A 26,411-nucleotide genomic window follows, 5' to 3' on the forward strand; every position below is an offset into this window, starting at 1 on the left:
TTTTCGGCGTTTTAATGAATTAATCAGCCACTTTAAACAGCCGCTTTTGGCTGGCGTTTTTTTACCGGCAAATTTACTGTCATTTTTGGGCCGGCTTTTTCACCGGCTTTTTCGGGCGGCGAATCTATTGTCAAGTGGGTCATTTCCTCTCATTGAACGGAAACAGACCAGTTTGGATATTACCTATGTACTTACAATATTAGATTACCTATGTTATTTTTAATATTTTTTTAAATAATAAAAAAATAATTTAGGAAGGTACTTCGATTTTTTTTCTTCAAAACACAGTGGCAGGGGGGTGGTATGAAAATTAGGGACTTGAAACTTCAATTTAGCGTCGTTCAAGGAAGGAAATAAAAAAATGTCTGCCTATATCATAAAAAAATAAGTAGGTTTGGGTACCTATTTTACTTGATACTTATCAATTTCATAATCCACATACGTAATGTACTACTTACCTTCACCCAAGGCACCCACTTAGCAGATACCCCACGCATGCATTTGGAAAAGTTACCTTCAAATGAAATGATACAGTATGAATTTAACATCTGGCTTTTCTTCGAAAGACGAAATGTTGGTTTCATGTAGTTGTTATCACGACAGAATACAATTCATACACGCTGCGGTATACCACAAGTTACTAGGCTGTTGTTTTAAACTAACAAACCCTCCCTCGCATATGCCAGCATATTTCGCATACACCTATACTCACCCGCCATACACCAAGGTAACAGTCCTTCAGGCTTAATTTTTTTGCGCCTTTTGCGCGATGACGCGTTGAAATATTAATATATACGAGTAGTATGTAGCTCTCTAGGTATGTTACACGCGGTGTTATTTCGTTGTACCCACTACCTACACGTAGGAATAAGTACGCAGATACATTTTTTTAAAAATGCGATCTTTTTGAATTTTTTTTACGACCGGAATGCCGCAAAATTGCGACGATATTGAGCTCGAGCAAGATGTGCTTCATATATCAAAATGTATGATGTCTAGACTATAATATTATGCTTTTTTATAGGTACCTATTTTTTTCGCAAGGTGAAAATATACATAATTACGGGTAGGTACCTAACTACGAACTTGGACTTTTTAAAATTTTAACCTTCAAAAGTATACACGTGCTGCACATATGTATAGGTTTCCCGCATCTTCATCATTTCCAGACGATAAAATTGAATTAATTGCTACGTTTAGTACTGTTTTAAAAACATACCTATGTAGCTTTTTACTCAGAAATATCGCCAAAATGGGATCGTATTGAAGAACAAACCAACTGTTCATGGTGATTAATTCTTGTGAGTTGTGAGAGGAATTCTAAATTTGAATTGTATTTTTTTCCAAACACTTTAATACAGAAGTACACAGAATGCTTCCAACAAATTCTCAAAAAGAAATTTCGGTACGTAGTTCAATTTTTTTCTCGTTTCTTAAAGGACAATGTTCTTTAAGCTCTGAAAAAAAGTTAATTTAGACTTAATTTTCATCTCAACACAAAAATGACGTAGGATCAAATTAATTAGAAACATTTATTGAAATGAATACATTGAGCAACATTTCTACAGAATAAATACATACAAAATAAAAAATAAATAAAATTGAAATTACATAACGCGCAAAAAATCGTTAAAAAAAATTAATTACGACCAGAAAATCGTAAATAGGTACACAAAAATCAACGACGAGTAAACTTAGGTGTACGTAGAAAATATATACAACAAAAAAAATGGCACGAAAAAACAAATCTATAAATACACAAATAATCTAATCAATCATCATTTTGAAAAAGAAAACAAAAATATCACAATTTAATAAAACTTTTAAGGCAGTGTTGGCCGTTACAATATCATTTAAAATTCAAACATTAAAAAATACTCAATTTGAATATCATTTTGCCCGTAAAGGCGCAGTCTTTTGTAAAAAATGTTTCGATTAATGCCAACACTATTAACAAACCTTAAAAAATATTACAGGTAAAACGTAGTAAGTAATACAGGTAAAATACAAATTAGGAAAAAAAAGTCAAAACGCGATTGTGTAGTATAAAAATGCACACCGGATTAAAGCATTTTTATAAAATAAAAAAAAACATTAGGAAACATTTATAATCGCAGCACCAGGTTGCTTTTGAAAAATCCATATTGGTGGGAATAGTGCAATCGCGAGTTTCATTTCGTTTCAAAATCTAGTAGCGACGAATTGAGGAGGGTTACTAGGATCACAAGGGTTTCTCGAGAACAAATCTGTGTCTTTCTGCAAATCATATAAACACTGTAAACAATCAGTTCAACGGTCTTAGGACTTGGCGCAACAATAACAAGGAAATACGAGTAAAAATCAATAACTATAGACACATTAATTTTAGCAAGAGATTTGGGTAGGTATAGGTAAGGGGAAAAAAGATTCAATCTAAAAGCAAAACACCAACATGCAACGAAAAAAGTGATCAAAAGAACAACTCGAACGTAACATACCTTTGTTATCAAACCATTTAGTGTAGTGTAGGCAAAAGCCTATAAAGGAATTAGTCGTTTATCTGTAATAATGCAACTTTACCATTATGGCATTACCTATAGCACACAATCAGCAAAGTACGTTGACTTTTATCATCAGATTATACTACACTAGAATGATCCTTGCTTTCAAGTTTCGAAAACTCTCGTTTCCCTTCGCAAATTTGTTGGTTTTTGTAAACAAATCGATTTCATGTAGGAAAAAAAAGGATCACTTTCCTACTTTGTTGTTCATTTGACGTGAAAAAAAAAACACTCAAGTTTCGGAAAAGCGTATTTTGATGACATGATGTAATTTAAAATTTTACGTCGCAACTGAAAATGATGTGCTAAGAAGCTCCCAATATTTGAAAAAATGAAAATAAAATAAATGAAACATTCTTTAAAAATTCTCGTTTTTCCCATTTCCAAAAAAAAAAATCCTGCTCTCGATTTTCCAAGAAATGTTAACCTCTGAGTGCAGCGCTTCAAAGAAAATGTTTAATTATTTCAAACAGGTAACGTATGAAAAAAGTATACGAGATTCAGGTTCTTTTATAAAGAATCTCCCAACTTGAAAAGAAATTTTAAAAAAATATGGAATCATTTCTGATGAAAACTTGGACAATGGCAAAGTGTCAATTTTCAAGCTCATCAATGTTTGTGAAAATCCGTGTATGTACCTAAAAATATTTTGAGTCCAGTTTTAAGACCCCCCCCCCCTCAAAAATTAATTTAAAAAAATTGATCAAATTCTGATATTTTAGACGTTTTTACTGCCTGCTAAATTCTGACAGAACCAGTGACTAAAACTGAAGAACTTCCGCACTTGAGTGTCTTAAAATTTAGTACTGTTGATTTTTCCTGGTGAAAATCAACATCGTTACGTGTGGATGAGAAAAGAAGCGAAGAACTAGAGAATAAATCTAAATAACAACCACCCCAATACATCATCTTAAAATCAACACAAATTCCCCAACGAGGCGATTCTTTAAAGAACACCAAGATTCTTCCTTCATTATCTTTGCAATTTCCACCGCAAGCTTACCCCGATTAAAAATTTATTAATTTCGACTAATACTCTGTTTTTTTTCCTCATCTCTCAACAAAAACAAACAAACGTAATTTAATTAATTTTATTTTAATTACCTTATTAATAAGTATCCCCTTTACGCGTCATAAAAATCTCATTAAAATGAAAGAGGCTTTTTACTTAAAGATAAAAGACCATTTATACAGGTATCATTTGGGAAAACATTAACTCTTTCTGTTTTAAAAGTTAAATGAAAAGTCATTAATCATCTAGCGCTTTTTGAAGATATCCTCAGCTTGGTAGTATAGACGTGCACAGAATGACAACGTAAAAAATTTAAAGCTTAATCTGTCATCACACCTATAAAAAGCTTTTTTCCAACGTTAAAAACGTTGATTATAAAAATTTACAGAGAAAGAGAGCGAAAGGGAAACAGAAAAAAACTACGCCTTATAAGAGTAGGTATAAAAAAAAACCAACGCAGGTAATGAAATACTACGCTTCTCAACTATGTACGTAGTCTTTCGTATACCTAACTTTGCCTCCCTCATCTTGACTAGGTGCCTTATTTTTTCGAGCCTCCTTTACCAAAACGACCACGATAAATAAGCTGATAATAAAACCGTACCGATTGTAATACCCGAGTCTAAAAGTTCACAAAGATGAAGCGTTTCCCATTGATGTTTAAATTGTGTATAATACCCGGTGGAATTTTACCTAGATGATTGAGCCATCTCTGTGCATGCACTACAAAGGTTTGATGCCCTTTTATACGTATATCTCTATAGGTAGCAGGTAGGTACATAAATAGGCATATCTACCAGAACACGTCACGGTGTTGTGTGAATACTAACGTGTGTGTATTTTAGGCACGAACACGCCGCTAAGGTAGATACTAGATAGGTGCCTATTCGCTAACAATTTATTAATAGAGACGGATTTTGGATTGAAGGAAATATCTATATACTCGATAATCTCGTAAACAACAATGAGAAATGTATTCGCTTTGTCTGATGACAGTCTTGTGTACCAGTCATACATTCATCTGTATACCATACCCATAGGTACACATTTCGTATGCTTCAATACCAGATTACATAGCTTCTAGTAAATATACCTACGCTTTATATGTGTACTTGTATGAACAGTAATACTCTCATCAAATTAGCTGTCACGTCGAAACACCCACCGTAAATTATTTATTGGAAAATCTGTTTCGTCGTTATTGCCCTTACACTGTGTGCTACATAGGCTAAGGTGTAAAGGTATGCTGCGCTAGGCTTGTCGTCGTACATCGTTTTCGATTCAATTACATCGTTATGGTTCACTCGACTGAAATACAAAGGTGCGCTAATTACTTCCTTATGTAAGGAATTCGAATACTTCATCACACCCTATAAGAAATAAGCTCATTGTTGGTGTGATCGTCGATTAAAATAATTTTGGGTATCGAGTCAAAAGAAGGCCCAATGCGAAATATTCTCTCAAAAATTTCAAAGAATGTGGAAAACTAAATCCAGCAAGAATTATTTACGTCAATCTATGAATGAAAAAATAAAAATTACATACGATAGGAATTTAGAGTAAGTTATATGTAAGTTCGTACTGAGACAGTTGCCCAGTGCACTTATTTGTAGTGGTGAATACATTGTTTTTATCAAAAATACTGTCTATCATTTCATAAGACAGAATTGGCGCCCAACAATGAAGATTCAAGGTAAATATTTTGTTTAATTGAGTAATTATTGAGTTGTATTATTATATTTGCACCTTTTGCGTAGGTAATTATTTTAATGGTAAATGAAAACATTGTGAGCACCACTAGTGAATTGTCAACAATTAATATTTAAAGTGGATCAGTCTGGATCAATGAAATAACAAAGAATCATTTTGAAAAATTATTTAAAGAGAGTAAAATTAAACCCCTAAGAATATTTAGAAGGTTATTGTAGTGAATTGCAAAAACTTGTCAAAGTTGATAAAATAAAATCCAAGGCAATCAAAGTAGCCTACTTCAGAGATATTTTTGAAATTTTGAGCAATAATCCAGAAGCACTGGAAGCCCAACCAAGTAAGTATTTGTAAAAATGACAAGTTACATACCAGCCCCAACAACATCCAAAATACTCACTTTCCACTCAGACTCATTAAGTGTAAAAATATGAACTTTATGCAAGCATAAACGAATGGGATGATTCTAAAAAATACAAATATTTCCCTGCCTACTTGACTGACATAGCACTGAATGTGTATGAAAATAATAGATAAAAATGAGGTCAAGGACTAGAAGACATTGAAAGAACAACTTTTGGATGAATTTGATGGAGGTGCAAACAGAAATTATAAGACAAGGAAAGATGTGAGCATGAGGAACGAAAGAGTACAGAGTTACAGCCAAGAGATAAGATCATCTGAAAAACAGGTAAATACTAATCATTTTCATTTTCATAATTGTTCAATAAATTCAGAGCATAAAATAAAAAATTTTCACTGAGTGACAGTAGCCATAATTTTTCAACATCAAACAATGCTTCCCTTTAAAAAAAAGGCCCACCTTATCCGAAATTTTTGCCAAATCTTATACCCCAGCCAGGCACAATAGTAGTTCACTAGGTGGCAGTAAGCTGTTACTAGGTGGCACTGGTGCCACCCAGTTTATTTGTTATTTTATGCGCTTGTTCAATTGCCAAGTTGCTGTGTATATGTACTTCCTAGCTCATATTTTTTAAATTTTTTTAATGAAGCATGATTTGACTACTGGTGCATCAAATGAAAGCAGCACAAATGCTAAACTTTCACCATCCCCAAAAGATGGCAAAGAAAATCATTCAGCTCAAAACGATGAAAAAAATTCACAGTTACTGAAAGATGTTGCAAATAAGCATCTTGTACAAAACAAAGAAGAGATCCACCATCAGATGAAAAAGTGATTAATTATTATTTTTAAACCCACGTTTCTCATAAATTTGCACAATTCAATTCATATTATATGTAATTATAGATTTCTAGGATAAAAGCTTTGTCATCTGATACAGATATGAGAGTAGTGACTCAGATGACAAGGGAGAATGGCAATTATTTGGGAAGAATTGTGAAGATAAGGTATGTGCATGTGTTTCAGGTCAATTTTAGACAAATTTTTTTAATTTTCATATTTTTTTGGTGATGTTGTATGAGGATCGGAATTTATAGAGAGTGAGCTAACTGGATGAGTCAGAATTCCAGGAATAGCAGAGTACTCTATTTCCAAGAACCCCCAAAGCCTACTGTGAGAATTATTAATTTTATTGGTGTAATATTGTTAGAATAAGGTGCATTTCCCCAGCCCCCCCACCACCGCCAAAAAGGGTCTAAGTAAGGTCATTCGTTTGTGCTTCGTTAGTGCTTGTTTGTGCTTCAAGTCCGGTCGTTTGTGCTTTAACCCTTTCGGAGATATTGAGAAAAGTTTGTGGGGGGGCTGGGGAAATGCACCTGTTAGAATAACATATACATATACATGGACTGACAAACGATGACATCATGAGGCCATCCTAATGGTGAATTATAGCAAGCAATTGGAAAAGATGACATCACCAATCAAGAAAAAATCAAACCAGGGGGATACCTGATGACCAGCAAGAAAAATATACTTAGGGAAAAATTATTATAAACTGGAAAACTGAATTTGGTTGCAGTATTGCGATAGTTCAGAGAAGTATTGTTTCATTTCGCGAATCAAGAAAAATGGATCTATATTACACCAATGGAAAATATGACAGAAGTTACTTCCATAGGATTTATAAACCCATCCTAGAGGAAATGATCAGAAATCGGCAGGCCATGTCACCAGCAACCAGAAGGAAGATAATGGACCAGATGAGGAAAGAGATCAACAATGATAACATCAACTAGGAAGATGTGCAGATGATCGAGGATGGCCTTAAGAGGCTTGAAGAACAAGAGAGAATCAAACACGAAGAAAGATTGAGGGCTGAGATCCTACCTGAAGCACCTGACAACAAAGTCATAAGCATCTACTCAGAGGACAAGGTATTCTCAATTCCAAGTGAGCAGGAGACCGAGCTAGATGAAAATGAAGTGGGAGACCCAAAATGTGTGATTTGCCACAGTTGGCAATCAAATATTATGCTAAAGAAGTGCAGACACGCTAAACTCTGCAGATGTTACCTTGGACTGATGATGTGGAAAAAGAAAAAGCCTGAATGCCCAATATGTAGGTGTAACATGAGAGGCCACACAGAAATTTTCACCTGAACAAGTCAAAAAGAAAAAATCATCAACCAGATCCAAAAAAAAAAAACATCTCCAAATCAACAAGAAAAACTTCAATCAAGTCATTCAAATAAAATCAAGAAATAGAAAATCCATACCCACCTAAGATGGCAAGGTCAATGACCTATAATGAAATGTACACTCATTGTAGTGCACATAAAATACCTATTTCACTTATACCTACAAAGGACCTTAAAAGAGATTTAATAGCACTGATTGAAAAACTTAGAAAGAGAAAATTGACTTAGCCATACCAGTGTCCAAAATACTTCAATACTACACACTAGAAATCACCCACTATCAGTTTTCAAGTTCTTCAATTTTTGTTGAAATTAGAGTACCAGTTGAAAAACTTCATGCTAATTGGAAATCAGCTCTCAGCCAAGGCTAGAGATGCGATCTTACAGTGTGCTGAAAATCTCACCAAAATGAAGAACTGGGTTGCAGTCCCCCACAAAGAGCTGCTGAAGAGTATGACATAGCGGATCTGCGAGATCAAGCGTGATTTACACAATTGCAAAGAATGCAAATGAAATAGTGCACTTTTCATTTTATCAATTTTATGTGTGTTATATTAAATTTGATCAAAAATATCCAGTTGCATTTTTAATTTTATCAAGTTTATCAGTAGGATATAAAATTTGATCAAATATATTAAGTTTTCAAATTCTATCAGATTTGATCCAAATTTTGACCCGATCAAACCTGATAGAATTCCTATATTTATGTAACTGGATATAATTTTATCCAGTTCTATCAATTTGGTGAAATTTGATATAAATACATATATCAAATTATATGTAAGTAAAATATTGTAAATACTTTTAAAAATGAGAATGTAATTTTTTCTTATCTACCTGAAAATACTTTTGGGGAATTTTGTAACACTTGTTAAGTATAGCCTCAAATCAAAGATTTGGGAATTTTTGCATTTTTAAATGTGATTCTCAGTTGAAAATTCATTTTTCAGAATTATTAGCACTGAAGTATAACCTTAAGTCAAAATTTTGTTTTACTTGAGTGGTTTTTTATTTTAATTTTTTTTTTGAGCCACCCTGTATGTGAAGATACATAACAAACAATGACAGTAAAATTTCCTCACATGATGTGAAATTTTTTCAAGTACGAATACCATAAAATCTGAAAATCACTTAAGGTACCTACACCTTGAGATATTTGAAATTTATGAATGTTCAAAAAATTCATGAGATCGTGATTTGCAAACCCCTTACCCCCTCTCCTGGTCATGCCAGAAAGAGAAGTCTTCAGAAAAAACTACGTTAAATTGGAGGACCCAATATTTCATTATTGTTGGTTCAAGTTTACGCATTATCCATCTACAGCTAAGATGTCATGGTGGATCTTATGCACTGTATTTACGGCAAACTGGTTATGCAAATCCATTAACACATGAGTGTTTTTCAAGCGGTTTGCTAAAAACTTGGTGAAGTGGAGAGGCACAAGGATGTTTTAATGTTATGCGCGTTGATATTTTTACAAATTGACTGCGATATCCCCCCCCCTTGAACTTGTTTCTCCCAATGCATCCTTCCCGTGGATATTTTTTGGCATTCGTCACCTTGCTTTTTTATTCCTAGGTATTGCGATTTTCAACGCTGCTCTGATATACAGGTCCTTCTATCCAAACACTATTCTGATTTCAAAGTCCAAGAAAAAAAAGCCATTTTACCCCGGTGACTTATTTTTCTTAGGTTTTGATCAAACAATACTAATACCTAATCAAATAAGCATCATCGTGTAATTGCACTCACTTTACGATATTGTAAATTTACTTCGGAGTAGAAAATCAAATTCGATGCGAAAATCAAAACTTCATTATATATCTACAAAAAAAAAAAAACTGAACTACGAGAAAAAAACTGAGCTAAATACAGGTGGAGGGGGGGGGGGATAAACCAAAAAAAAGCATCAAAAATATCTACTCAAATCTGCCAAATATGCGTTAGCCTAATCTATCAAAACTAATTCTTCACAAGTGGATGATATGACCTTCACACAGATGTAACGAATCACAGCTCGGCTTGCCTGCCCAAATATGTACTTAATCCAAATTGAACCAGCCATTTCAGACTCTTGAAGAAAATCAGAACTTTCTTTACAACGATTATGGAACCGTTCTTAACACTTTTGTAATATGTACTTATTTCTAATCTACATATAAGCGAATAGCAAAAGCGAAAAATTCTACCTCAAATATATTCGAGCATTATACCATGCTTTCTCGATGATGTCCATTGAGCAGCGGCGTCTCTTGCGTTATATCCGCGTCGATTTTTGTACACGTTTCTATTTGAGCGTAAATGGTTGGCTCTTCGATATGCGATCTAGGATTATTACTGATACGTTGCACATCGACTGGATGAATATTACGTGGTAACGATAACTCAGCATAAGTAATTTCTTCATTCGTCATCGGCTGTAAGCAGAACACAGATTCGAGTTGCAATACATTCTAAATAAACCCTCCGTTGCAAAGGCGAAGTACCTATCCTATAAGCTGTACTACAAGGAAACGAATCGGTTGTAGAAGTAAGATGGCAAATCCGATAAAGTCGTGTCTTTCGTTTAAAAGCCATTTCAGAATTTGACACTTATTCGCTTCGAATCGTTCATCGGCACGTTTTTAAAAAGGTTAAAAGAAAAATATTTTAATGATTTTCAACGTTTATGGTATTTGGATTTTTTTTGTGAATTACTACATTTAACCTTTAGCTATTTTAAACGATGGTAAAAGTTTTCTTCTTATATGCTATATATAAGTTGAACTTATCCGTCGTCCAATAATTTAATGTAACAGCTGGTTACGCACAAACGAACACGTTTCGCTAGCTTGAGCATTACAACTGGCTTCGTTGGAATTTTTGACTTAGTTAAGTTATTTATATCGATCTTATATAATACCAAAATACTATCGCAATGTGTATAAAATAAATTCTCCGGCAAAAACTAACAACTACATTTAATTCCAAAGTACATATATTTTATGACAATACTTTTCTCTACAACTTTTTCTCCTTTAAATTACACCACGAATTCGCAAATCGATTGCTACCTATACAAACTCTTAGGTACCAGAATATCCACACTTGTTAGGTTCTTAAAAAAGTGCGATTTTTTTGCTCCCTTTATTCTCAAGTTGTGAGATTTTTCAAGAGAAAAAAATTCTAAAAAAAATCTGGCCCTCCAAGAAAAGTTAAAACATTATGCCCAAGTAGATTTGAGAAATCAGAAGGACAGCCTATCCACATTTATGGACACTGAGCTCCATTTTAGTACTTTTATGACATTTTTTCTGTGGCTAGAAAAATTAAAAATCCTCAGGAGATCCTAAAATGGTTCTAAAACTCCATCAATGGATTTGTCAAGTCAAAAATTGAAAATAAACTAAATTCCAACTTTCTTCCTTAATTTTATCTATTTTTTCATATTTAAAATTTCAATTCACCAAAAATTGAAATAATAATTCAAAACCTGTTATTTGGTCTGGTAGGGTATTTTTGGATAGGTAGGTAGAGGTACTCATTTACACCTACTCCTTAAAATTTTGGGACTCGAGCTAGGTCACATGAAAAATTTCAAGTTTGAAAGTGCTGAGAGTTTTACTATGTAGTTTAATTTTATTCCATTTTGGCTACCATTTGTCTGTTTGTGTGCATGTAGTTTTTTTTTCAAGACAAAATGATTTCTTCAGTACCTATCTTTACATACAATTTCACTATTCGAAAAAAAAAAAGGTAGGTACCCTATATCAATTTTCCCCCATCTTACAAAGCACCAACATCATTACACGTATAAGTACAGTAAGCAAGCAACATATTTTTCTCACAAGTACCTTCACCAGATACTTCGTACCCTACTTGTGAAATCTTTTCTCGACGATTAACACAACTGCCAACGCATTATTAACGTCGATTTTGCTTCATTTCGCGACAAACAGGGGCAAAAAACCGAGCCAAATGTGTAGTACGCGAATTTTCCATATCGAAATGCTTTTTATGTAACAACAACGTTTCGCGCCGTAGAACGTTTCGAGACGCGGGAGGCTGACGTAGCAAACGAATAAAACAGTGATTAGGGAATAAATATCTCTAGAGATGTACCCGAAACTATTTTCACGATAAACTACGTATAAAATATAGCGTCAAGTTATATTTATACAGTTTCTCAATAGGTACTTTGTGTGACGATAAAATTCAAACATGATTACATTCGAGTATTCGAATTTATACAATGAAAAAGCGAATTTGCATTTTCGTACCCATAAACAGCATATAATAAAATTTTACTCTCATCTTTCTGCTCCAGTTTTACTTTTTCTTTTTATTATTACTTTTTTGGCATCGGATTAAAGTAGATATCTAAAGAGATTGGTCTTGTAAGGTTCGTGTTGAAATCACAAACCCGAATATTTTCCGACGAGTCAGCGTTTCAACCGCGTTATAAGAAAATTATAAACGTTTACGTTGCGCGAACGTTTCAAATGAAAACTCCGCAATGTGGATGCTAAGTACGTACTTATCCTATCTAAATAATATTCAAGAAAAAATATACAGTCGTAATTACCTTTGGTAACGTACAATTATCACGAATACATTGAACACCGTAACATCTGGAGCTATTGTTTAAGCGCTCAAATGCTTTTTCATCTTCGTCCAAGTATTCTGCGAACAAGATTAAGAAAATATATTTCAAATTTCATCAACCCCGCGAGGGAATTGCATAAAATGTCAGACGTTCATTTTCATAGGATTCGTATGTATTATTGGGAAATGCTTGCTTGACAACTGCGAATTCAAATTTTTGGTTCCTGATAGTGATTTATTTTCTCTGATTTGAACGTTCGAAAGTTCCAAAACAAAATTCAAAATAGCTTAATTAAGAAAAAAATATGAGAGAAATCAGCCAAGTGCTGGAATTTTTTGCTTATTGTCAAAGAAATACTATAATATGAACTTTATTTAGCGAAATCACCTGAAATTTACTGATCAAATTCTGTGGAAATCCACCTTGAGTTGTAGGTTTGTATCAAGAAAATATTGTAGCACTGGAGATGCCCCCTGGAGGGGAAATATGGATCCTCAAAGAGAATATTTTTGGAAAAATCGTGATTTTTCGCTCTATAGCTCCTACCCAACAATCCCAACATGTTTCTGAAATAATTTGAGGCTCTGTGTCGATCTATGCTATCGCCGTCAAAATCCAATACCATTTTTAGGGTTCTACTGAACGATTAAAAATTTGCAAATCGCACAAATTAGGCTTAATTTTGGGATAGGATAAGATAAGATTGGGAAGCCTGTAAGAAAATCGGAGGGTTTACAGGGCTGGAGAGATGATTCTGAGAAAGGGTGAGGAAATAGTAGTACATATATCCCTTACCCATCGCATCCTCAGAACCTCTCCTAAATTGTGAATCTGCCTTACGTATATGAATAGGTATAAGTTGCTGCAATAATTATTGAAAAGAATTCAACGCCACTCCAACAAATACAAATATCCAAGAAACATCAAGAAACATGCCTTATGTTATTTGCTCTGAAGTCTAGAAGGACTTTGTTCAGAGAATTCAAGAGGAGAATTCTTTCCTGTACAATCAAAGTGCTAAGTAGGTCCCCCTTGGATAAGTGACCTTTCATATCTCAGCTTCTCATGGCCCTGGGGCATCCCAATAGGGTGCCCTGGGAGCACCAGCTGAGAACACACTCTGAATTGGACAAATTGGACAATCAGTATCAACAAGATGGTCTTCAAATTCCACTACCAGCACCAGAAACTGGCCATACGATATTAAGAGAGATGCACCAACCTTGATATCCTATCCTAGAGATGAAGAATTTTGGAAATTTAATCAAACATCAGCACATAAGATTCGATTTTTCCGGGTATTTTTCAAAGGGTAATTTCTCTTTGAAATGCCAGATTCTACAAAGGTATGGCGATGAAATCAATAGATTTACTTGGATTTATTGATACGAGGGGTGTTTCATAAACCATAGCCACGCTCTGTGGCACAGCTCCCATGAAAGCTACAGAAACGAACGGCCGTTTGTTGGATTCAGCAAGATTTTCTGAGTTGGAATACAAAACTTTGTGTCGCTAGGTACATTTTTGTGTGTTTTGCATTCATTTGAAACGGAAAGTGCTTTGACGTGTCCGTCCAAATTTGGTAAACGACATGCAGACATCCATTTTCACATTGAGGAAACAATTTTGAGGAAGAAAAATCACTGATCAATTGAAAAATGTTTATGGAGAGCGTGCCATGCCATTTGGAACAGTTAGAGCCAGTGTAGAATGATTTAAAGCGGAGAGAGAGTGAATACTTGACAGAAACCGAGCGAAAAGGCCGAGCCAGTTGTCAGCTGCAAAAATGTACCTAGCGACACAAAATTTTGTATTCCAACCCAGAAAATCTTGCTGAATCCATGGAATGGTCGTTCATTTCTGTAGCTTTCATAGGAGCTGAGCCACAGAGCATGGTGTGGCATCGTAAATCGCGCCATATTCGACGACTCGTGTTCTCGTAAGAAAACATGAGCCGTCGAATGAATTTTTGTTGATTCTTGAAAAAAAAATCATCCGCCAATACGATGGCTAAAATATCACGCCATCGCATCGGCGGATACAAAGATCGTGCCCAAAACAGTATCAAACGTTAACGAAGTGTTTTAAATCGGTGACTCGAAATTTTGCCATATAAATTTCAACGATCAAAATTTTTCCAACGATTCGGTACATCATTTTTCCTACCGGTAACATCGAATTGAACCAGTACCAAGAAACAGAAGTTGCAGATTTAATCGACGATAATATTTCAAATGAATCTGGAGGAGGATGCGAATACGAAAATCCAGTTACTGAGATATCGTCCGTTTTCAATAGAAATCAAAGCTGATACAAATTCTCAAATTTCGAGCTAGTTCACTCTGGAGATCAATAATTAAAACGTGAAAAATCCAAAAATTCAAGATCCTGATAACCAACTGTCAATTTCACAAAATAATCCAAAAATTTAATGTGCGTGGCTGAAAATCTAATCGAATAATTTCACCTATCATTCGCCTATGAGTTGGTACATAATCAATATCGTGAATACGCCAATAAATTTGCCGTTTAAAATATAAACTGACCGCGGACGTGCTAAATTTTCCTTGCCAGTCAAACATCATTATTCGAAGATTATTCAGATCGTTGACTACAGCAAACCGCCCCCTAAAGAAGATATCAGAACGTGAATTTATTAAATATTGCCTTCCATTCGTCCATGCGCTGATACAACATTACTATCGCAAATTCGTCGATCAATTTTATGGCTTATGAAGATTTGAAGAAGATATCAGAACGTGAATTATTTTGGCCGCCCAAAATTATCGTCATTTGTTGCTGAAATTGTGAAATATTACCTGTTGTCACCGAAAATTATCAACCATCCAGCCGAAATTCGTGGGATCCATCATCAAGTCAAAACAGAGAAAGTTCGGTGAGTTCATTGACCCATAATGAAATGTACACTTCTTGTAGTGCACATAAACTACCTATTTCACGCATACCTCCTTAGAAGAGATTTGACAACACGGAATGAAAAACTTGAAAATGAAAAATTTACTCTAGCCATACCAGTGACAAAGATTAATGGAACGTTGGAAGCCCCCATGCCCATCAGAATTAGACAGACTCATAAGACAACAAGAAGAGTATGCATTGGAAATTCCTTCCCTGGTGGCCAGAGGCTGAACCTGTCATTTGGAGGGACGATCCGACCATATTGTCATATCCCAGAGATGAAGACAGTAGGGTTTGAACCAGAATACAGGCTCCTGGAGGAAGGTGTAGAAGAGCCAAAGCAGATAAAAAAATGTGCGTTATGCTGGGAACATCATACAACAGAACTATGGTAAAAAAAAACATAATTTTTTTGAAAATGCCTCTTTCTTGAAGACCCATACCTATACTTCTTTCAGGTTCACCTTCTTGAGTTGAAAAATTTTCTTAGGACTTTTCAACTCAAAATGAAGATTTCTACCGAATTTGATCAAAATCCTCCAATATTGTTTTGTTTTTCACAATCCATCCTCATTTATGCAGACTGATGAGAAAATTTTAGAAAAATTCAAGTATGTACCTACTCAAGTGCCTATTTGATTTTGAGAGTAAGTATAAGTATGATTTGTTGAAAATTGCCGAAACAAGCACATTGAACTTTCAAGTACTTGCTTGCTTTTGAACAACTTTTGAGTTGAACTTCATAAAATTGCATTTTATTAAAATAAATTATTTGTAAGAATTGAAATATTACTGCAAAAAAAAAAAAAATTATTTTGAAAATAACGCTTCGTTATCTGCAAAACAAGTAAAACTTACTCGTATATCAAGATACGGTATAAACTTACCTTCATTATGTGGTATAATATCGGGATCTTTCTCGACGCTATCGACGCTATTGCTATTCTGTTTATGAATTTCTTTTTTATTTTTATTTGACGACCTGCATCGTACTTTGATTACGATAACGATACAAATTAGTAAAATCACAGAAACGCCTGTACCGACGAACACACCAATTAACGAACGCAGATCCAATTCCGCCGGCGTAATGCCTGCAAAAATAAATTATAATTATACGTCATCTCTACCACAACCACACTTCAGAATAATTTCGTAATAACTAACATTAAAAATAACGACAAACTCGCGAAAAAAAATAAGGAAAAAAACTGCCAACGTAATAACCATCACTGCGCTGTGATTCATTTACCTATCGTAAACTTTTTACCTTGCAACTATTTAACCGCGTACTTGAAAATTTTATTCATTTTTCAAGACAGAAAACTTTTATCTCCCTAGATGGTCCAACTTTGAGATAATAAGATAATTTTTTTAAATAATTAAACTTCATTTATTTAGTGTATCAACCTCCCGCCGTATTTTTTCGCTCAACATTAATGAAGATGTATTATCTGATGGACAAAGTTGCAAATTGGTGTTTTTATAATTCATTATATTCTAAACAAATGTTTCTTCGCGATATTTCGTATTTTTTAACCAATTTTAGACCACCTGCGAGGTTGATTTATGTCGATGTTAAGCAGAAATGGGCAGTAAAATAATTCGTCAGAATTTTACAAGGAGAAAGTGGGTAGGTACGTATTTAGAAAAGCGTATTCGATGATTTTATTCAATTATTTTCTACGATCTACGACCTAAAGTACATATGTTCAAATTCGCCATCCCCAAACCAACAAGAATTAAGCCCTGAAGAAAGCACATGGCATTACGTACATTATCGCATTTCATACACCCGGGATATTTACGAGTATAATACGAAATAAGACTAAATCAAGTCACGATTTTTCATACCTTCGTATATATATTTTTTTTAATTCGCAGCCAAGCGGCGTAAAATGTCCTTTTAATATTTACATTTATCTAAAGACAAAAGTATACACTTCTGAGGCACAAAAAATTTCCAAAAAAATATATACACGCGTATTCGCACACGAATATGAAATTCACGCGGTGGAAAATGCCTTTTAACTCGAAATCAAGGGGTAGAAAAAACCCACGGCCGCAAAAAACAATACAAAGAATTTTTTGATTTAAAAATGGAGCGCGAGAGAGAGAGAAAAACACTCTCCGGCAAAGGTACCGAAATGAGGAACAAAGCTACTGTTAAAATGATGCCGAAAAGCTAATTGTAATAAATCATTACTATCGGGTAACGTAGTACGGCATTTGTCAGCTAGAATCTTTTGTTATATAAAATAGAAAACGAGATAGAACGAGTGAGAAGGAACGCGTATGAGCCGCAAAGGCTATTTCTGATTTACTGTTTCCTTTTATGCTGAACAAAATCGCCATAAAAGCGTATCCGTTTAACAAGCTTTTTCTGACTTTATACGATATACGCACATATCTCTACACCACACCGTCACGTCATACGAGGCGACGGTAGCGAAAATCTCGGCCTCTAAGAGGCTCACTGCGAAGAGAAAAAAAATCCGCTCAAATGCCGCCTTCGCGTCGTGCACCATCATCCATCAATCATGACACGCGAACTGGCATAGTCTTAAGTACTCAAAAACTTTAACAACTTATCACTTACCGACGTGTTTCTGCGGAGATTTCAAAGTGAACGCTTGTATTGGTACCATACGACTGCGTCCTTTCGAATTATAAGCGTACAATCTGATGTCATATTCGACGCCCGAAAATAGACCGGTAACTGTGAATACCGGCTCGCTACCGGTGGAATTTCTAATCAACTCTCCGTCGAACGTTTCGTAAACTTCCATGCCGAATTCTTGACTTAGACCGCCGTCAAAACCGCTGTCACAGCTGATACTTAATGCGTCGTAAGTTCGATTAGTTATGCTACAATTTGATACTGGGTCTGGCCGTCCTGCAAATCATAAATTCGGCGTGCTTTTTTAATCGCCCACTCGAAGCATTTCCCTTCGCGCTTTTCTTATTCATAGTGTGTTTATCATAACTTCCTTCTTAACATTTCGCTTTCACGCTTTTAAAACATGATTTTTTTTCGACCTCAAAGAAAATTATATTAAAGTCGTGTCCTGATTTTATTTTGGCAAGCAGTTTAAAACCCATCTGACATTTTCCATCGGAATAATAAAACATGGAAAAGGCCCGCGACCGCTACAAAAAAAAATCGCTTTTTATTTATTTTGAAACGAAATATCAAATGAACATAAGTTTCAAAGTTACTGATAAAAAAAGAACCGTAGTGAGAGGTTTATTTTTAACACAAAAAGGAAGAAATATAACCATGTAATTTTCAGCTGTTCTTTTAAGCAGATATTAAATTTCTGAATCTTTTTTTTTCTTCTTTGACTCGACAAAATTTTGGAAAATTATAACACAAAATGTTTAGGTTAAAGTAGATTTTTGTAAATATTGTCCTTTTAAAGAAATGGAAATTTATTCGCAAAATAATATTACTTTGTTGCGAACGAATTTATATCCCACTGATTTTTTTCCCCTTGGTCGCGTTGGCCGAGGTAAAATACCTACCTACTCATTTCATATCGTTTGAAAAAAAAAATGAACAAAACCCAGGAAACAAATTGAAAAAATATTTAAATATCTTTCAAGTTATATCATAAACGACAAATTTTTGGTTGCATAACTGGTTCGCCTTAAAAACTTGAACGTGTGAACAAGCTGTATAGCTAATTTTATTACCATTATGACCAACCTTTAAGATAAAACTCAAAAATGAAGTGTCAGACCGAATGCAATACTAATTTAAAAGCACTGAGGTCGAATTTTTCGGATTTAACTCGTCGTCGCGTCGGTGCCACCCTTACAAGGAAGGAATCCCATCTGACAGGAAATTTTTTCGAATTGGACAGACCTAGATCAAAAGAGAATATAAAGTATACCCACACCCAAAATAAAATTTCCGTTGCTTTAAGTGCATTTTTAAACTTTTCGTGAATTTTTGAAAATCAAATTTTGGCCCACTAAGTATAAAAATGGAAAAAAAATCAAAATTTCATTGACCTAGAAACCTGAAATTTGATGTGTACATATACTTTAATTATGATCAGCAGAATAGATTGAAAATAGTTTCGAGCCGCTTTGAGCAATTCTGGAGTCTCCAGCAACTTTCTGAAACTTCAAGTTTCCACCAAATTTTACGTAATAAAGATGGAAAACTGAAACTCACGTTGTATCGCAACACGTTGAGTCAACTGGCGGTGGTTTCAAACCATTTTGGAGTCTTCGTCAATTTTTTGGAAATTTCAGTTTTAAAAAAAAACACCATAGAATCTGTACAAACTGACTTTAGCACAAATGCTCGAGAATTGGTGCTTCCTCTGAGCTGTTTTTGCGTTGAGGTCAACATTTCGTGAGATATTAGTCAAAAAACTATTTGTGGAAGGAGCCGAGAACCACAAGGCGCACACTCGACACCATTATATATGTATGTACTATTCGTGTTCATTTTTAGAATTTAAAAATTGACCTCTCACTATCAGTAAAAATCCTCGTGTTAAAGCATTTTTCAATATTAAACAGAAATTTAACGCAAACAGAGTATGCAATTTAATCAACATATGGTGGGATTTACGGTGAACTGAGTATGCAACTCATCGAACTGATAACTACCACACTACCAGTCAAGTTGGTACTTCTTAAGGAAATAAGGGTAATGTATATGAAACGTAGGTAGTTAGGAGAATAATTTTGCAGGTGCTCATTAGACTGACGTGGTCAGTTCTTTTAAATATGAAAAACTGAAATTACAATTGAATTGAAAATTTATCATGAAGAAAAATACTTTTGATACCATATCAAACAGACTCATTTTTTTTAAATTTATAAACAAAAAAATAATTGTAATTATAATTTATTAAAATTAAAATTGAATTAAGAATAATTGTGACGCGGCCAGCGATACCATACCATATGTTGGCAAAAAAATTTTTCGTTTTATTGTGGTTTCTGGTAGTGTTTTTCTTCCTCTTTTCAATGGTGCAAACAGATTTTCAAAATATTAAAATCTGACAAATTTTCAAAATTTCAAAGTTGCGTATTTTTTGAAATTCAAAAACCAAAATTCTGAGAAAAACGTGTTTGAAAGTTTGGGTTATTTTTGTAACATTTTTAAATTTTTTTTTTTTTTTTTTGATTTTCTTCATCTTTTAATGGTTTTACATCATAATATTTTTTTTTTTTTTTTTGACATTTTTTTATGAAAAGCACTTTTGTAAAACCGGGTTTTCACCACTAAAACGACGTGTTTGAGATCGGTGAGTACACCCATTCCAAAGTATAGGCTTCATAGTATATGAATCGACAAAAAAAATTTTTTTGATATTTTCTGACTTTTTCCATGAAAACGCGATTATCTCAAAAAAAAGTTTTCCGACATATGGTATGGTATCGCTGGCCGCGTCACAATTATTGATCATTTAAAAAAATTGAACTAACTTCTCATTAACATGTTTTGTTTTTTGTTTTTTTTTTTTCAAAATTGGTTTTATAACGCCCTTTTCTGCAGGAATCCCAGAAATCATGACCTGATTTTGGGTTAACAATTCTTCAAAATTATTTTTAAAAAAAAGGAAATCTTTGAATTTTGGGAGAAGTAACTATGTGATGAGCAGGACTGCCCTGACCGCCTATACGTGGTCTTAATGTAATTTCTCCTCAACATAGTTTTATGATCTTGCCGACCTTATAGGCAAGATTATGTGAATCTTACTGTAGGGGTGCGTTCAAGGCTATCGTGCGACAATTCTGTCAAAGCTGAGGTTCAGCTCCAGCTTTGTATTCCTTAAAAAATCAGTCTTAAAAGTAACGAGTTCGCAATAGTTTCTCTTAAGCTCTAACCAGCTAAATAGGTGACCTGGTCGGCTCTCTGGAAACCACACATTCGTTGTACCCATCCATAGATGGTAATTTTTGTACTTATAACGTGTCAAGTCGTTAATTTCCTCATACGGACATGGTACTATTTTAAATAACGCGATCTTTGTTAATTTCCCGCGTAAGATCGTGGTACTTTTTAGTCACTGGCCAGATTTATCCGGAAATCTGAGCCTTTGTCTCCACAAAAATGGAACTCCGACCCAGACCTGCCGAAGCGACTATTATTGGGGTTGCCAGGGAGAGGCAGGCAATGTGAACAGGTAAAAACAGAAATGTACTCAAACCATCTTAGGTAATTGTGTATCCTTTTATTCAGGGTTATGTGCGCCCTTAATTTATCTAATTATGTTAATAATATATCTTGTGTAATTGTATCAATTGGTAGATGACGATGTGTTAATCATCTATCAATTGATCTATTTTACTTAAGAAGCTGTTTTACTTTGCTTCGATATGTATTTTAATTCACCCTTAAACCAATCTTCCGAGCCTAGCTCATGTGTGTTGTAATCTCGCCACATAATCTTGGCCGATTATGCTGTCGCCATCGAATCTCATGGCAATACAGAATAATTTACGTTTAGACTCTTGTAAATTATTTGGTACACTTTGCTCAACTATGTATATATGTATTTCTGATTAAACTAATTGTACATAATTGCTCCTTGCATTATCATTTCGTTTAATTAAAAAGGTAACCAAAGATTGTTCTAAGTGAATAGTGTAGTTTGATTGACTAAGTCTCTCCATCTTGAGCTAAGCAGGCATCTAAGAAATATTTCCCTCTTAACGAATATTTCTTAGAATTAGCCTATAACAAAATTATTAGAATTCTTCTCATACACAGTCAATATCATACTTTTTCCTTATACGAGTCTTTCTCACTCTCACTATTACAACTAAGTAATTTTAATATACATAATACTTTTTCATCGAAAATGCACCATTCCAAACAGTAAAGGTCATTCAATTTAGGCTGCTTATTATTTTACATTAGGTATTTATAAATATTCCTTCTGGAAATTCAGATTCAGAAATGTCTGACAAGATGAATGAAACGTACCTACTGGTACAAAGAAACCAGATTTACACAACACTTTTTCTAACTGGAGTAGGAGGTATGTTCGAGCTACATGATTTTTCACAACTGAGATAGGAAAGAGTTGATTGTGATACCTGATATAGTGAAGGAAAAAGTGATGTATCAGGCACATATCATCTTAGGGGGTGCACGCCAGGCTATTGCCACGGCGTATGGAAAAGTAAAGGACTTATACGAGTATTATTGGAGAAATATGTACACAGACATGAAAAAATACATACAAACATGTAAGGCATGTCAGGAAAGGAAATAGGAGAAGAAGATAAATGGGCTTATGCAGCATGTAAATGTAGGAGAATGCAGAGTCGTGGGTCACCTACAATATTAGACTTTGTAGGACCTCTCACAATAAAGAGTGAGGGGAAGGAAAACATCCTAGTAGGAATTGATGTAGGCACCAAGTACGCAATTTCTTAGAGAATATAACAAATGCCAATGCAGATCTTGTAATAACCTTTACAATACAAACAATCACTTGGACACAAGGTACCTAATTTACTTTACTATTTTAAATTTTCATTGAAGTAAGTAATTTTTTTACCTAAGTTTCATTATATTTTAATTCATTCATCAATTTTTGTTAATTCGTCGTGTTTTTATTGCTTTTTCAACTTGTGTTCAGAAGAGATCTCAGAAATTTTTATGCGATGTACTCATATGTTGTATGTAGGCCTATGTAGAGATAAGGTTATTATGATGAAATCAACAAAACAAACACACGCTGAATGAAAAGCAAATGCCAGGATTTTTTTTCCTTAATTTCAATTTAACTTATGTACCTATTATTCGCGTGAAAAGTAATGGTTTTCATTTTCCAAGTAACTATGTATCATAAAGGACCCTGTATTCTTAAATATAAAATATACCTACATAGTACCTATTCTCTTAAAATTTGTTCCCTCTGCGGCTATATCTTTTTTACTCTCCTAACATAAGTAGGTAAGGTAGTGTAACGTTCTAGAGAATGGCCGAAAACTTGAACACATCAAGACAAAGTAAAACGAAAAGTAAGTTTCATAGACGGATTGAGAAAACGCTCGTAAATTTTAGCGAAATACAAAATAAATGCGGAATACCGCACCCTCGGCTACATTCGCGAGGGTGTAACTGTAACCATCCGGTATGTATATTGTAGAAACACTTCACGTTCTTTTTCTAGCAATAAATCAAGTAATCTTGGACTATGGTATAAAAATACCTACACAACAAAAACAAAAACACCTCACACGATAAGAGGTTCTCGTCTTCCAACACCTCGTCCGTTGAAGTGCCATCATGAGGGTGAAACCTCCCCGAAGAGATAAGCAACAATTAAAGATATTCTTTACAGCGCTTACGTTGCAATAGCAATATTATAAAGTGGGTATTTGTTGAATTTTCAGCAAACATTTGTTAAGAAATTCGATTCAACTTTTACAGTTGACGTTTGATTGCACTTGTATTAAATTCAGATCGCTACAGACAGAGACGCGTTAACTTTTCGAAAAATATCAAAACAGTATTTTAAAATATGATTAAACGAAAAATTGTTCACTCTATTATAATGTAAAAGCACCCCGGAGATTTGAAATTAACATCAAAGGGCTGAGAACATTGGAACCACACGAAAAAACAATCGTCTCACTCAGACGGTTTAAAATAATCGAAGAGCTCTTGTCTTCGACAAACTTTGCCTTTCGCATTATTTTCTCAAGAACTGCATGGAAAACCGTTCGACTTTTCCCCGCCTTTTTACCCACTGTCTTGGTATAAAATCCAAAAACCTCTTTCATAAGCCAGAGTTTCATATCCGATTGCGCACTTTTGATGCAAACGGGATAAAAAAATAGAAGAAGAAAACTCGACGAGAGTTTGCATTTACTCGGAGAAAATTTCAAAATCTCATTTATACAAAAGACGAAATACCTATAAAAATCGAATCGCTATTAAAAACAATATCAAAAGCGTATTCGTCTACGTAGCAAACTGGATTAAGTACATTTGCAGCGACACGTAAAAAACTATGAAAAAAAACTTTTTCACTGCTCGCTCGCGATTATCAAGTGTAATAGTTTTCTTTGCAATAAAATAAAAAGAGAAAACAAGGTACACGGTACGACATTCTCTCTTAAATCCCCCTCTATCTTCGAACCCCATCTATATAAAATTAATCTCGCGCTAATTCCCGTGAAACTTATAATTTATAATACCTGCCGGAATGATGTGGTAAACGCAAGGTTCACTTTGCATGCCAAGTTGGTTGCTAGCCCAACAATACAAAGATCCATAATCCAGTTCGGTAGTTGGGATAAACTTCGCTACACTTCTGGTTCCTTCAATTCGGAAGCTCTCCGATGATATATTCGTGCTCCCTGATGTATTATTAAATTTCCAAACGAATTTCAAATCTGTCGGATTAGCTTCGATTTCGCAGGCAATGAGAGCTACCTCGCCTCGGCCTACTCCATATGTCGTCTCTTGGCCTGGTCTACAAATTGGTGCATCTGGAATGAACAAAATCTCGTCATTATTGTCACAATTTTTAAAAAATTATAAATTGACTTAATTTATAATTTTTGGTATTTCAAATCATTAAAATTAATCTAGGAGGCCACACGGAGACAGATGTGAGATCATGATCAAATTTTTAAAATTTAAATAGGTTCAAGGAATCGATGTTTCCACACTTTCTAATTTTGTATCAGCTCATATAAGTTTTCTATGCACTTAACGGTAGAAGTCACTTGTTGATATGGCATAAATTTACGTTTTTACTAGAAACAAAAAAGCACGTCGCGACAAATATTGTTTCGTTGCGAAGCTGTTTCAGTTTTCTCTAATTAATCAACCCGTTCGTTTATTAATTATTAAAATGTTCTACTCGTCGAACAACTGTTTTCTTCCGTGAGTTTTTTCCACTCGATCGTAAAAACCCTTCGTCGGTAAACCGATCGTCTGGTTTTTTTTTCCATCGCTAATTTAACCAAACTTTACCTTACAGTATGAAAATTTCGCCCATCGAGCAAAATATGAAAAATATACGTTCGACAATACCGACAACTTTTTTAATCTCTCACAGTGCATTTTTTTGCAGCAGCAACATTTTACATTAATTAATTCATTTCGAGTATAGCTCCAGCGATAGAGAGAGAAAGAGAGAACGAAAAAAAAAACTAACACTGGAAGATATCGCAGGGTAAACGAACGTAATAGAGAATTCATTTTCACGGACAAATTATGCAGATTTTAGACAAGTGAAAAAAAGTATGTAGTACTTTTTTTCACCTAGTTATTTAAAAATTAGTGCAGAAAAAAATCAAATTTTTCCATTAAACTTTGCAGGGATAGCATCAGCTCATCTCGTTATACATAGAGAATTAAATAGTATAATCTCATCAGTTGATTTAGCTATAGCTGTAAATAAGCTTATACTTGGTAAAACGAACTATTTGTAGTTACGTAATTTGCTTAAAATTATAAAATACTTTTATTCGCTCTCTCACTCAGTCTCGTCTATAGTACGCGCATTTTAGCATACACTGAAGCGACAAGAAAAAATAACTAATTGTAATTTTAAAAAAATATCACGTAGCGGCCATTTTATTTAGAGAATACTTACACGATAAAAAGGTAAACTTACATTTGACATCCAGATAAAGTGGACTGCTTTCCCCATCGCCTTCTTGATTACTTCCAACGCACGTATATAAACCTGCTTCCATTCTGGATACCTTTTGAAGGACTAAACTCTGATTACTCACTAACATTCCCTTACTCGGATTATTATGTATGGTCTTGCCCTTTTTACAAACAAATAACAAACACATATATGTAATCTCATTATGTTCTCTTTTTTTCATTGCTTCTTTTGCTTTCTTTTTCTCTACTTTTTTTTTGTTCGCGTTATCCCCGAGTTTTTATATATTTTTATCTTTTCTACGCGCTATAAACCGAATAGGTACCTAACTACCTACCGTCCTTGTTATCCCGTAAAATTGAATTAAAACGTAAAATCGTATTTAAACATACCTTTTCTTAAAGATACACACGTATTATCAAAGGTTACCAAAATGCGAGATGTTCATTTTAATTCCAAATAAATGGCGAGTATTAT

General features: G+C 34.3%; 1 protein-coding gene across 7 annotated transcripts in view; it reads right to left on the minus strand.

Annotated features, from left to right (window-relative positions):
• Window positions 1–1,513: 1,513 nt before the first annotated feature.
• The window catches only part of LOC135839718 (hemicentin-1-like), a 348,326-nt gene continuing 323,428 nt past the window's right edge, over window positions 1,514–26,411 (minus strand). For 4 of the 7 annotated variants that reach the window (XM_065355879.1, XM_065355878.1, XM_065355873.1 and 1 more), the window contains 7 exons: window positions 25,938–26,097; window positions 24,508–24,801; window positions 17,924–18,220; window positions 16,212–16,418; window positions 12,385–12,482; window positions 10,034–10,237; window positions 1,514–2,274 (listed from right to left, as the gene is read on the minus strand). In XM_065355879.1, the coding sequence (XP_065211951.1) occupies window positions 2,182–2,274; window positions 10,034–10,237; window positions 12,385–12,482; window positions 16,212–16,418; window positions 17,924–18,220; window positions 24,508–24,801; window positions 25,938–26,097 (1,353 nt within the window). In that variant the 3' untranslated portion in view covers window positions 1,514–2,181. Of the gene's footprint in view, window positions 2,275–10,009; window positions 10,238–12,384; window positions 12,483–16,211; window positions 16,419–17,923; window positions 18,221–24,507; window positions 24,802–25,937; window positions 26,098–26,411 lie in introns of all 7 variants that reach the window. The other 3 variants (XM_065355874.1, XM_065355876.1, XM_065355875.1) reach the window with 3 other exon arrangements.

The sequence above is a fragment of the Planococcus citri genome, chromosome 3 (assembly GCF_950023065.1).
Source record: "Planococcus citri chromosome 3, ihPlaCitr1.1, whole genome shotgun sequence".
Lineage (NCBI taxonomy): Eukaryota > Metazoa > Arthropoda > Insecta > Hemiptera > Pseudococcidae > Planococcus > Planococcus citri.